This window comes from Phyllostomus discolor, chromosome 7 (genome assembly GCF_004126475.2).
Source record: "Phyllostomus discolor isolate MPI-MPIP mPhyDis1 chromosome 7, mPhyDis1.pri.v3, whole genome shotgun sequence".
Taxonomy (NCBI): Eukaryota; Metazoa; Chordata; class Mammalia; order Chiroptera; family Phyllostomidae; genus Phyllostomus; species Phyllostomus discolor.
This window is the reverse complement of record NC_040909.2, coordinates 50,133,673-50,148,303: the sequence shown is the minus strand read 5'-3', so window position 1 is coordinate 50,148,303 and position 14,631 is coordinate 50,133,673. Positions and strand designations below refer to the sequence as shown.

Sequence of the window (14,631 nt, the reverse complement as noted above, 5' to 3'; positions counted from 1 at the left end):
ACTAGGCCGTTGAGTTATATCAAAGGATCCCAGGTATGACTGCTTGCTGGAGGCAACCACTCGTTCTAACTCTTTAAGATAAAACAGGGGAGCCAATGAAAATAATCAGTTGTAAACATGCAAGATCAAGATCCAGTGGGAAAGACACCTCGCTGAAGTTGGGGTGCCTCTCCTAAAGGTTTTGAGGCTCTTGTGCTGCAGTCTATTTTTTAAATCTCTACAGGCTTTTTTATAAGCATGCCGGGATCATTCCCACAACCACTGCTTGAGTCCAGCGAAACCCGAGCACAGTCAAGGAAGGGAATCTTGTTCCGAAATAGGTGACGCATGCTCTACAGGACGTGGCGGCGCGTCTCCCTGGCCCGCTGCGCTGACCACGTGCGGTCCTAAGAGGTAGCTGCCCGCCTGGAGGCCCAACCTACCCGCAGCCCGGCTCGGCGTCGAGATAGTCGTGGGGCGTTGCGGTAGCCCCTTTTGGCGGGCTCCAGCGTGCCGAGGCTCCGCCCCCCGGCGCAGTCTTGCCCACACCCGCGGAGGTGGGCGCTGCACCCCCATTGGCGGAGCAGTCTGTATGACCCCGCCTCCTCTCGGTTCAGACGCTAGCACGTTTAGTGGCGGGGGCTGGCCGAAGAACTGCACAAGCGAGGAGCGGCTTCTAGAGTCCAACAGCACGGCTGGGTCGCTGGCTTTGGGGCCCGCGAGAGGCTCCTGGGTCGGTAGAGCGGCCCACGGCCACGGGGGGAAGGGGGTGGGTGGGCTGAGAGCAGCTAGGCGGCTACGCCGGCCCGCCGCCCCTTCCCCCCCACCCCAGTCGACCTTGTTGGCAGAAGCTTCCCGGGCCTCCTCACGCCGGCGCGATGGCGACTACTGCGGAGACCGAAGCTTACCCGCCGACGGACTCGAGCTGCGAAAGTGGCGGCGGCGGCGGCGGCGACGAGGAGATGAAACAGGAGCTTCCGGAGCTTGAATCCTCCTCACAAAATGGCGGCGGTGTCCTCAGCATCACGGAGCCCGGCGGCGGCGCCGGGCCTGAGGAGACCGCTGCGGCCGAGGCCACGGCGAGCGTCAGCCAAGAGCAGCCTCAAGACTCTTCTGAGGCGGGCGCGGCCGCTCTCCTCAAAGGCCCCGAAGAGCCCGAAAGACCCGTTAGGAGGATTTTTCAGATCCCCAGGAAGAGCAGAGAAAAGAAAGGTGGTGCTTCCCCTCTTCCCCAATTCCTCTTTCTCTCTCCCTTCCATCTTTTCATTAGAATCTGTCTCCTCTTCCCACACCCATGCGAGACACGTAAACACGCATGCAGCGCCAACCGCCTCTTCCCTCACTGCCACGGCCGCCCAGCTGCTGCGCTTGGTGCGAGAGGAAAGCGGTGGAACCACGCTCCCCTGCTCCCCCTCTCCCCGTGGAAGTTGGAAGTAGCTCAGGTTTGAAGCTTGTCCGTAAGGCTGCAGCTCCCAGAGAGGAAAGATGGTGCTCGGCGCCCCTCCCTCCCACCCCTGAAGGCAGAAAAGCTGATGTGTCCTCCTAATGATGCTTCTGAGAAGTCTCACTGTGGAAATAGCCCGTGGCCATGGATTCTGGAGCTTTCTCCAAGGCCATTGTTCAGAGGATCACGAGTGCTTCTCCCTGTGGAAATTCTTCAGCTATATGTGTCTACTTGAAATTTGCTGGATGTCAGCGTCTTCCCTTGTTTAGAAATATCCATTAGATGTGATCCATGCACACTATTTTTCATCACACTTCATTTCCATGTAGATATTTCTTGTTTTTGAAGCGTTTGATTAAATAGGTCTCTCTCTTTTTAAATACAAACTTCAGTGTATTTTTAAACTGTATTTGAGAAGAATGGGAAGGTAGGTTCTTGGTGCAGTAATTTCCCTATGGGAAAAAAAAATAGGGAGAGGTTAGCTTATGCCCAAGAATCACCAATTTGATGTTGCAGATGAGAACTTAAGATTTAAAAAAAAAAAGTCCAGGCTGATTTTTGGAGCCAATGTGGGAAGTTACATGAACTCCATTTTCCCTTTTTTTTTTTTAAAGCATAATGCCACACTGACACAATTTAATGGAAATCAAACTTACTGTTTTCTATTATAGTACTACTTTTGACTATCCTGTGATTTGGGATATTCTGGAGTTAGTCAATTTAAAGCTTCTTTTTGATTTACTGCGTGGTTCAGTTTGTCATGATTTACTTTGGAAAATAATGGGAATTTTTTTATTTAGAGAAAACTTACTTATAATTTGAATCATAGTAAAGACTTAGGATCTGGAAGGAAGCATGTGCTTCTTTCCGTGTGCACAACCAGCTCCATTAGCGCAATTGAAATCGTTAGGGCCTTTTATCAGTTAGATGCACATAAAGTCAAACTGTTAGTTTCTATTTGGATGACAAAGCCAAGGAAAGCCTTGTTAGAAACCATGGTAACAAAGGTGAAGTTACCTTCTGTCTACCACCATAAGGAATATTTCCAGAAGTAACTTTTCAGTGAGTTAATGTAGTTGCTTGTAAAGGTTGTCAATTCTTTTGATTTAGGTGTACAGTGTAGTCTATGTGAGGCAAGTTAGATGCCTAGCCTAAATTACCAGTTAGTAGTAGTTTGGAAGTACATTCAGATGGGCTCTGGTTATGAGGTAGGAGATTGAATTTTTTTTTCCAGTTTGATGAAATTTTGAAGTTAATTTATTTTAGGTTTTAAGTGTCCAAAATATGGTTTATGCTATATCATAAGCCATGATAATACCACCTTTTACCTTTTGATAGGATCAGAAAACTGGCCTAGAAACTTTACAGTTTGGTTTGAAATGAGGGAAGGCTCTAGGAAATGTTGAAAGGCACTATGTGTGTGTGTCTTTTTTAATAAGATAAATTGTGAAACTGCTGTATTTGAATACACTAAATGTGGATATAATTGGAAATTATGAAATACGAAATTTGTTTCTCTCCTGAGACTGATGCCCCTTGGGGAAAATTTATATTTTTCATTTTCACTTAAGTGGTAAAGGGTTGTCACCTTTCTTTTGTCAGGGAGGTTGTGTATAAGGAAAATATAACACAGTGGATTTTTTTCATGTTTAGTGAAAATGAGTAATTTTTAACTTGTCTCAATATATACTGAGCAGCAGCTATTCAAATAGTGCAATAACAATTTAAATAGAGCCTTTAAAAATTAAATAAACAACTATTTTACCTCCGTGGACTTTATCCTGTCTAACTGGAGAGCAGTTGGTTCTTGGTGATAGAATTTAGTAGAAAAATTCAACTTTTCATTATTTTTAGAAAATGCTTTATCAGAAACAGTGCAGCAGATAATGCTGGTTTTACATTTCATTTCAAAATCATTTCTTAGAAGTCATGACAGGCATAAGATTTGGCTAGATATTAGTTGTGGACATCTAAGTCTACTAATCATGAACAGTAGATCATTTTTAGTAGACACCTGCTTGAACTTTTCAGGATCAAAGTTTCTGTTGCATTCATTTTTTAAATATGGGAAACCTTTTCTTGTGCCTATGCTTTTCCAGTGAAATTTAAGATGAGGACTTGAGTATTTTTGGCACCTTAAAGGTAAATACTATGTGAGTATAATGCATTGATTTAGAAAGTTCTTGGTCTTGACAGTAGTGTAGCATCCAAAATACTGCCCTTGTAATTAAGTAATATTGGCAAATACTTTATAGTGCTTATTCTGAGTAGTTTATATGTATTAACTAAATCTCAATACTATGTGGTAGGTACTATTCCCATTTTATAGGTAAGGAAAGGGAAGTACTGGTGGAAGATTAAATGATTTGCCCAAGGTCACAGCTAGTATTAAATTATGGAGTTGGAATTTGAACCCAGGGGTAGAGCAGGGACCTGTTTCTTGGAAGACAATCTTTCCACGGACTGGAGTAGTGAGGGGATGGTTTCAGAATGATTTGAGTACATTGCATTCAAGCTTACCTCCTGCTATGTGGCCTGGTTCCTAACAGGCCTGGACTGGTACTGGTCTGTAGCCTGGAGGTTGGGAACTGCTGGTGGTAGAGTACCTGTCATTACTCAAACTTAGCAAGAATATTCTTTCTTTCTTTCTTTCTTTCTTTCTTTCTTTCTTTCTTTCTTTCTTTCTTTCTTTGTTTCTGTTCTTTTCTTTCTTTTTAAAAGGCTTTATTTATTTTTAGAGACGGAAGGGAGGGAGAGAGAGAGAGAGAGAGAGAGAGAAACATCAATGTGCAGTTGCTGGGGGCCATGGCCTGCAACCCAGGCATGTGCCCTGACTGGGAATCAAACCCGCGATGCCTGGTTCGCAGCCTGCGCTCAATCCACTGAGCTACGCCAGCCAGGGCATGAACTTTCTTTTTTTATTATAGAGTTTTATTATGCTTTTGAACTGACCTATTTTTTTTTAAATACAATAACCATCACCCATCTTTCTTTTTTTTTTAAATACAATAACCATCATCCATCTTTCTTTTTTTTTAAGAGTTTATTTATTTATTTTTAGGGAGGGAAGGGGGGGGGGGAGAAACATCAATGTGCGGTTGCTGGGGGTTATGGCCTGCAACCCAGGAATGTACCCTGGCTGGGAATCGAACCTGGGACACTTTGGTTCCCAGCCCGCGCTCAATCCACTGAGCCACGCCAGCCAGGGCTGAACTGACCTATTTTAAAAAATGTTTTTTTAACCTAAATTTAGAAATATTTAGCATGTCTTTATCTCTGGGAATTGAGGTTATGCTCATTTAAAATTAATGAATTTAGTCAATATTGACATATTAAGTGACCTAACTCTTGACTGGAAGAGTAAAATTTTACTCAGTGTTATTTATTGGCTGGGCTATTTAATATAGTAGTTTGAAGAGGCACTGTTCTACATTTAACCAAATTGTAGAATTGCATTTTGTTAGTAGATATTTCACTATTGGCCTTCTTTTACTTTAAAGTCTAATACTGTAAGTCATCAAAAGTAAGTTAAACTGGTAAACGTATTTGATAGAATTCATTTTCTCCAAAGTTCTTGGGGATCACTTTCTATGAAAAGTTTTTCTTTTTGGTCAGTTTTTTCTGTAGAGCATGAGATTAACTGCTCATGTGCCTCTGTCTCATGCACGTGTGTTGTGTATTACCTGCTTGCTGTCATGTACCTGCATCCATACTGGTCTAGTCTATGGCTAATTCTTCTCCCCAACCTCCATCTTCCACAAAATTTGCAGTTGTCTTTTTGAAGACTCTGGAGCAAAGTCTCCTTAAGAAAATTGGCTTGATGCCTTAGTAGTTATATAGGAATGACTGGGTTCTAAGTACCATAGAGTTTCTTACATAGAAGTAAGCATGAAAAGGATATTGTAGTCAGAATCCAGTTATTCACATAAATTGTTTGATAGGTGCATGCAAATACTAGGAAATGGAAATAAAATTTTCTTTGACCTAGTCTCGAGTCCAAAAAGTTAGCAGTGTTCTATTTGTACTTGTCTTCATAGATGTCTGCCAACTTACTCATTCCTAATTCTGCATTATGTTCAACATTGGTTTAGAGATGAAATACCATTCCTAAAGTATTATATCTGTAGCAATTTATTAGATTGAAGAAAAGTTTTTTTTAAGTAACCTAATTAGTATAAGGAACAAATGGGTATTTATTGTATTTCAATCATTAATACTAGTAGACTTTAGAGTCTACTTTAGAGCGGTGGATTCAGAGAGAATTGCAGACCATATGTGATCCACAGTCTCATATCCTTTTCTTCCATGAATTAGTTACTTTAAATTGGAATGTATAATTCATATCATCCATTTGTATGTTTTGATAAGTTGTCCATCTTTTAAAAGTTTAGCTTCTTTTTATGTATATGTATATAAGCATTTTTTTAACAGATTTTATTTATGTTTAGAGAGGGGAAGGAGAGAGAGAAACATCAGTGTGTGGTTTCCTTTCATGCACCCCTTACTAGGGACCTGGGCTGCAACTTGGGCGTGTGCCCTGACTAGGAATTGAACCAGTGACCCTTTGGTTTGCAGGCCAGCACTCAACCCACTGAGCCACACCAGCCAGGGCATAATAATTTTTTTTTTACATATATACAAACAGAAAGATCAGCATTGACACTAAATTGATAAAGGTAATTGAGGGAAAATGTTGCTTTGACTAAGGAACAATTTGATGACCTAAGTTTTATGTCTTTTTTGAACTGCTTAAATATAACATTGAATTCTTAGGTATGTTTTGTATCCTACCAGTAATGAAAAACAATGATAGTATGGACTGGGAGTCGGGAGACCTGGATTCAAGTTCTGACTCTGGTACAATGTTTCCTCATATGAATTATAAATCTCCAAGTGCCTTTGTAAATCTGTTCTTCAGTCCTGTAAAACACATTGATAATCAGTTTTGTTGATAGGGTTGTGAATTATGATCAGAAATCAGCTCTTTAGTTGACATGCATTTGACAAGTCCTGTAAGGAAATAAAATTATATGTGTTTTTTAAAATAACTATTTTTAGAGAAAGGGGGACAGGGTGAAAAAGAGGGGAAGGGAAATATCAATGTGTGAGAGAAACATTGATTGGTTGCCTCTTGTACACTCCCAACAGGACCCAGCCTGCAACCCAGGCACATGCTGTAACCAGGAATCAAACTGCAACCTTGTGGTCCTTAGACTGGCACTCAGTCCACTGAGCAACACCAGCCAGGGCTAAAATGATATGTTTTTTAATCTGTGGAAGAATTGTTGCTGCTATTAACCTTTATAAACCAAAAAAACGGTGTATGGCTTTTGGCCCTGTTAAATGCATTGAAATGAAAAACAGATTTGAAAGACATAAAAGAGTAGAAATGGCATAATTTTAGGCATTATGTTCTTTTTGTGTTATAGCTAATTGTGTATAAGTGTTCTATATTATTTCCTGTTATAAAATGAGGGAAAAATATATTTTTCTAATTACTGGAAATGTTAGTTTGAGTTCTTAAACACTTTTTGTTAAACTTCTAGTTTGGGATACAAGATTTGGAGCTCTGGGCAGCTTGAATTTGAATGCCAGCTGCCCTATTCATTAACTAACCTTGGGCATGTTAATTTTAGCTGTCTCAGTTTCACTTGTGAAATGGGCATAATGAAATAAATAGGGTGGTTTTGATAAGCAAGTAAGGTAATGCATGTAAACCTCTTTGTACAGTATCTGAAAAGTAGTAATGACCCACTAATTATTAGACGCAATAATTATCAGAATTCGGAGAACAGTATATTGTATACTGACTTTAGTGAAATGATTAATACAAAAACTTTTCCATTTGAAGTCACAGGATTGTTTATTACTGCCTCAAAAAAATGGGCCATAACTAAGATGATGTGTATATATTTTCTGTAAAAGAAGTGACAGGATATGTTGATCAGGGTTTATTTAGACTTGAGAGTGTTATTTTTTTTTTGAAGATTTTATTTATTTATTTTTTAGAGAGGGAAGGGAGGGAGAGAGAAACATCAGTGTGCGGGTTGCCCCTGGCACGTGCACTGACTGGGAATTGAACTTGCGACACTTTGGTTTGCAGCCCGCGCTCAATCCACTGAGCTACGCCAGCCAGGGCTAAGAGTTGAGAGTATTATTAAGGACAAAAAAGACCACCAGGGAATGTACATTCACAATAAAATGCTTACCTTCCTCAACTACCATTACTGGCACATTGACCTGAATCCTTAAAAGTAGTTAAACTGCATAATTTTATTTTTGTAGAAGTGATAATTGGGAAGAAAAAGTAAAAATTGCAACTCTAGCTGAACTAGTAATGCTAGCTGAGGCATTTGAAATGTAAAATACTCAAGACATGGTTTATTGTTAGACTAAAAGTCTTGTACCTTTTTTCGTATTTTCATTCACAAGAATTTTTCCCATTGGCACTCTACTTGTGTGTATTTGACTCTTCAGAGCATTACTTTGGGATGAAACAGAAATGTTAAATACTTTTTTGAGACTAACTTGAAAAAATTTTTAAGGTTTTATTTATTTATTTTTAGAGAGATGGGAAGGGAGGAAGTATGAGAGGGAGAGAGAAATGGATGTGTGAGAGAAACATTGATAGGTTGCATCGATGGGTTGCTTCTCACATGCCCACAACCTAGGCATATGCCCTGACCTGGAATCGAACCAGTTACCTTTTGGTTGGCGTGTCAGTGCTCAGTCCACCAAGCCACATTCGCCAGGGCTTGAACTTTAATTGCTATATAAGTTTACATGATTTAATGCTTAAGTTTTTATGTAATGGATGGTGGAAATAGTGTTGGGACAGCTTAACTTAGTTAGAAATAATTTATTTTATGTAGACTTGTAAAATTTCCAAGAAATTTGAATCCATGTGACACTTTTTGGCACATTTTAGGTATCTGAATTTACTTTGTTAGTTTAGAAACATACAAATCAATTGTGCATAGTTTTTTAAAAAGAGTTTTACTGAATTTATTGGTGTGACATTGGTTAATAAAATTATATAGGTTTCAGGATACAGTTCTATAGTATATTATCTATATTTTGTATTGTGTGTTCACCACCCCAAGTCAAATCTCCTTTCATTACCATTTGTCCCTCCTTTACCCTTTTCTACCTCCCCCAGTCCCTTTTCCCTCTGGTAATCACCATATTGTCTGTGTCTGAACTAATTTTTCCTTAATCTCTTCACCTTTCTCGCCCTGTCCCCCAATCTACCTTTCCTCTGACAGATGTCAGTCAGTTCTCTGTATGTATAAGTCTGTTTCTATTTCATTTGTTGTTTTATTTTTTAAAAAAAGTTTGTTCATTGAATTCCACATACAAATAAATCATATGGTAGTTTTAAATCATTCTTGGCCCATTTTGGATGTGAAAGCCTGTAAAGACTCGTCTGCTTGCTGTTTTTCTTGCCAAGATTTTTTCTGGTTGGGGACAGTCACAGAGAAAAAATGTTTTTTTCCTACCACATTCTATAGAACAGATTTTAATTTAAAGAATGTGTTTCTCTTGAGCTTTCATTTTGTTTCCTATATTACTCAATTGTTGAATACGTGACAGCTAATTTCAAGTGACAAGCCATTTTCTTTTTTAAAGACACTTGACAAAGTCTGTTCTCCTTTACTTAGTCATTGGACTTGGGGCCACAGTTCTGACTACTGACATGGTAAAGATAGAGTAATGAACAAGGTGGATAGAGTTACTGCTTTCATGAAGCTTATAATCAATAGATTATTGAGTATATTCATGTAGTAAATATTAGGGTGGTTTTGAGGGCTTTATTCCCCCCCCCCCACTTGCTGCTAGTCAGTGTCTTTATTGCATTATAACTAGGTTGATGCTATTCCTTTTCAAAACAGTGTTTAGCATGTGATCCCACAGTAGTAACTATTGTAAAACATGCATTGTTATTGTAAGCTACATTTTTACACTTTCTTAGGTAGTTTTTTTAAAGTTTTATTTATTTTTAGAGAGGGGAAGGGAGGAAAAAAGAGGGAGAGAAATGTGGATCTGTTGTCTCTCTCATGTCCCCAAGTGGGGACCTGGTCCACAACCCAGGCATGTGTCTTGATTCTAGGAATTGATCCAGTGATCTTTTGGTTTGTGGGATGACACTCAATGTACTCAGCAACACCAGTCAAGGATACAAACACTTTTGTAACATGTATATGGCTTGGTAAATTAATGGATGAATGAATTTATCATTTAACATCATGTCCTTAATAACTATGTGTAAAAAATAGAATATAAACAGTTTATTAGTTATGTAGTACCTTTAAGAGGATATGTAAGAGAATACTTTTTGCATTTTGTTTGTAACATTTATTGACTATACGTAGTGTTTTGGAAGAATAGGAATAAAGTATAACATAAGTTATCTACAGTGAAAAATAAGTGGTTCCTTTTTGGTTTGAGAAAAATTTATGCATATGCATACTTAATATTTGAAATTCATTAGTAAGTAAAACTATTTGATGCATAAAGTGGAAATTTAAGGTTATTAGACCAGTGATCCAGTGGTACAAGAATGATACTTAAGTATTTTAAGAATTAAATGGGGAATGGAATCGTTGGAGGAGTGGGGAATAAAAACCTTTATTGTTTTTGTGCCAGCTACTGTGCTTAATGTTTTTTATGTGTGGCATGTGGTGTAATAGTGGTTACTAGGGTAGCTTGATTTCTTTATTCTATAGATGAGAGAACTGAGCTTACATTTGGTTATGTAATTGATTTACCCAGGGTCTCTATAAAGCCAGAAAAGGCTGGATAGGATAAGTTTGATTCTAAAGCTCCATATCTTTTCACTCAGTTTTCATGATAAATGTCCTCCCACTTTATATTGGTAATACAAGGTGCCAGTGGATGCAGTATATCTAACTTTAGTACTAAACACCAAATGGAATAATTTTATTGTCTTTGTCTTATGAAATATTTTTACGTTTTATCATTAAGGGTGTAAGCATTTAGTTTGGTGAAATAAATGGTCCAGTATTTCAGTGTAACAAATAGGAGTTGAGATATGTTAAATATATGGGCAAGTTCTTCTGAGGCTCTTGAAGCAGTTTAGGTTGCCTAATGTTGCATGTCTAAAGTTTGCAAAATTATAACACCTTCTGCACATGTAATGCCAGGTGTTCATTGCTAAAGGGACTAATTGGTTTGGGCAACTGGTTTTACTTTTTCTTCAATGATTTAAGTAATTCTTCTGCATATCACTAAGGAAGACAATCTTGAAATTTTTTAGCTTTATTTAAAAGCCCACAAAAATATAAAAAACTTTATTTAAGATGGAGTAATCTTAATGAATATTTTTTTATTTCAGCGCTTTTTCAGCCATTAACTCCAGGATCTCGTGAATTTGAAGATGTTTTAAATATTCTCCATTCATCTTACCTTGAACCAACCTCAGTAACAAATTTTAACTACAAACGTGCTTGCTTGGTACATAATGAGCTTTTGGAAAAGGAGGTATGTTTTGAATTGTGATTGTTGTCAGATTCTGCAGAATCAGTTAATAGTCTGGAATTTGTTTTACTTTCCCTTTCTTTAAAAATGCTAGAGTTTTTAGGAAAGCCAAATTGTGGAAGGGGAAACAAGTTTTATTTAATTTAATTAATTAATTAATATTATTTTTTAAAATTTGGAGGATGCTACTCATTAGTTAATTCTTTTTTTTTTAAATTTTATTTACTTATTTTTTAGAGAGGGAAGGGAGGGAGGGAGGGAGGGAGAGAGAGAGAGAGAGAGACAGAGAGAGACAGAGAGAGAGAGAGAGAGAGAGAAACACACATCAATGTGTAGTTGCTGGGGGGTCATGGCCTGCAACCCAGGCATGTACCCTGGCTGGGAATTGAACCTGCGACACTTTGGTTCACAGCCCGCGCTCAATCCACTGAGCTACGCCAGCCAGGGCTGGAAACAAGTTTTAAATGACATCTTTTCCCCCCTAAACATTGTTAGTATGTCACAACATTGATCTGCTGTTAATGTGTGATTATATAAAATAACATTTTAGTAAATAATGAATCTTAAGCATAAGGATAGCTTATTGGCTTTTTACTCCTTTTTTAAAAAGATTTTATGTATTTATTTTTAGAGAGAGGGGAAGAGAGGGAGAGAAATATTCATGTGTTGTTGCTTCTCACACGCCTCTACTGGGGACCTGGCCCACAACCCAGGCATGTGCCCTGACTGGGAATTGAATCAGTGACCTTTTGGTTCACAGGCTGTTGCTCAGTTCATTGACCCACACCACCTGGGGCTTTGCTCTTTCAAGTACATGCTAATTAAATGGAATCACTAATCATACAATATGTCTAAATTGCAAGATAATGAAGTCGAATATGTATTTTTCTTTTTTAGGATATGCTTTATCTTTTTCCAGTTGTTACCTGATGATTGAATTATCTTATTACTAGCTGAAATTTTAGAGAAAAAGTGCAAACAAAGGGAAATAATTGTTAAGTGTGTTAAATAGTGAATTTACACTTCATGTACATATTAGAATATTCCTTGAGTTTTGATTTAGGAAAATCCAATGGGTAATTCTGAAGTAATACAAGTAAGGTGTTTAGATATATTTGATGTATGTATTACTTTCTCATGTACATGAAATACTGTTATTTTTGTTCCTGTGTAAGTTGGTTAATCCAGTGCTACCAGAATTTACCTTTGGAAGAATCTCTATGTTACTGGCTGCCAGAGAAAATGAAAACCTTGGTAGTTTGATGTGGTTTCATGGCATGATAGAGATTATTTGTTAATTTTATATGAAAACTTAGTCTGTAGATTCTCTGATTATATTATTGAAGATCAGTAATGGCCTGCATACATTAAATCTATTAGATATGGGCTATCTCTTTCAAATGTATATTTATCTACTTGTGTCTAAAAGCAAAAGCCAGCAGTTTAGGGTGACTCACCCTAAACTGTTCAGTTCAGATATACTTAGACTAAGTCACTCTTTTATCCTGGAACTATGTATGGAGAACGTTTTATGTACTTGGCATTGAGAATACACTCACTAAGAAATGAAACATTTTTTTCTTGTCTTAACTGAGTTTATAGTTAAGTTGGTCATTGTACAGAGATTTATTAAACCACTTTATGCAGTGCACCACATTAAATAAAATGAAAGATCCAGATAATTAAAACATGAACTTTAAAATGTATGGGAGAGTTGGAGTGGTAAAATTTTAATAGAAATGAAGTTAAAATTGATAGATACCAGATGCATATTTGACTATATTGTAAAGGTAAAGAACCAATTAAAATAAGAGAAAAATGAAAGCACAGAAATTACAGCTGAAGAAAAGATAATTTCTATTTTAGTTGGTTTGGAATTTTTTAGAAATAAAATTTCTTTATTATTATTATTATTATTATTATTTTTATTTTTAGGGAGGGAAGGAGGGAGAGAGAGGGAGAGGGGGAGAGGTGGGGGAGAGAGGGGGGGGAGAGAAAGAAACATCAATGTGCGGTTGCTGGGGGTTATGGCCTGCAACCCAGGAATGTACCCTGGCTGGGAATCGAACCTGGGACACTTTGGTTCCCAGCGCACGCTCAATCCACTGAGCTATGCCAGCCAGGGCTTAGAAATAAAATTTCTGAAACTCTTAGCTCAGAAAATACATTCACATATTACAGAGTTGTTATGGGTTTAATTTCATTTAGTTTACAGAAAAGCGAAGAGAATTGAAGTTTGATGGCCGTTTAGATAAAGAACTTTCAGAATCCTATGCATTTCTGATGGTTGATCGATATCAGGTAAGTGATCCCATTTTATAAAAAGCATTGTAAGATACCCATTTTTTGGTTATTCAGCAGTACACTTGATGGTTACAAATAACATTTTCTTGATTTATAAATAGAAATGATTTAGTAAGGTGAAGGTATTTCATTGTTTGTGATTTGTTTTTCAGATGTGTTCATTTTTTTTCTGACCAGACCTATTTTCTTCCCCTAGAATGTGCTTGATAATGAATAATTTTCTCTTTATTAAAATGGATTATCTCCCATATTGTTGATTACATGTGCTGGGATCTATTTTTTCTCCTTCAATTGAACATTTTTTAGGTGGAATTATTTTTTCTTTAAATATTTTACTAGTTCTAATTCACTCTAAAAGGGTTTGTTTACATATGAGTAACATGAATTCTAAGTATCTCACACTCAGCATAAATAAAAAGGGATTTCAGCTATGATTACATTGGAATTGTAAGCCAGTTTCATATTGATATTTAGTCATAAATTGCCATATATATATAAAATGTCTGTAATGTACAAAAATACACAGGTTGGAAGCTTAGATTTTATTTAAAACAAGTTTACAAATTATCTTTTCACATTTTCCATGTATTAAGATTGCAAGATGAAGTGTTTTGTTTATTTAGGTTCAAAGCATATGTGAAAAAGGATTACAGGTGGGCCAGTCCAAAATAACAATTCTTGGCAGTCCTTCCATGGGTAATCTTTTTTCTTTTTTCATTTATCTACTATTAAGTTGCCATTTAAAAATATATTATCTAGTTTTGCTATAGTCCTTATAAATTTATGTATGTGTTGTCATGTTCCCAGAAAAGGAGACTAATTTTAGGTTCTGTGATGTAGAACCAGTTTTATTCTTTGTTTCTGATTTTTGCATGCTCCAAATTGATAGAAAAAAATTATCTTCTTTAAAATGTCTTAATCTAGTCCTAGTAAATTTGAAAAATTTGATTAGTTGCATGTTTTCTTTTGGTTTTATTTTTGCTTTGATTAAATATTAGCTATCTTTACTGTCATTACATTTTTTAAAAGATGTCAGTCATTGTTTATCTCATTATTAAATATTTAGTTTTTTATAGTCTTGTCCTTATTCAAATTCAAATTTAAACAATTTTCCGTCTTTATTAGGTATCTATCTTTCTAGGTATGCTGATTTATTACAAGCTAATCCTTTGGAAGCTGGGGCAGTGGGTGATATTATTATTTTTAAAATAATGAAGGTAATTTCAACTTTTTACATTTCATATATCAAAGAAAGCATTTCATTTGTCTTTTAATTGAGCCTGCTTTTGGAAGTTCGATTACATTAAAAACTGCTTGCTTGTGTTTATTATAAAGATACTGTTGAGAGTATTGTGCCATCTTTGATGTAAATTACTGTAATTTAGACTCAGCAGGGGTGTCCAGCC

The 14,631-nt window shown here is 37.1% G+C and overlaps 1 protein-coding gene across 6 annotated transcripts in view; it reads left to right on the top strand.

Annotated features, from left to right (window-relative positions):
* Positions 1–574: 574 nt before the first annotated feature.
* TASOR (transcription activation suppressor) overlaps positions 575–14,631 on the top strand; it is a 55,144-nt gene continuing 41,087 nt past the window's right edge. For 2 of the 6 annotated variants that reach the window (XM_028517829.2, XM_028517825.2), the window contains exons 1-5: positions 576–1,191; positions 10,779–10,924; positions 13,130–13,222; positions 13,849–13,921; positions 14,351–14,442. In XM_028517829.2, the coding sequence (XP_028373630.1) occupies positions 858–1,191; positions 10,779–10,924; positions 13,130–13,222; positions 13,849–13,921; positions 14,351–14,442 (738 nt within the window). In that variant the 5' untranslated portion in view covers positions 576–857. Of the gene's footprint in view, positions 1,192–10,778; positions 10,925–13,129; positions 13,223–13,848; positions 13,922–14,350; positions 14,443–14,631 lie in introns of all 6 variants that reach the window. The other 4 variants (XM_028517828.2, XM_028517831.2, XM_028517826.2 and 1 more) reach the window with 4 other exon arrangements.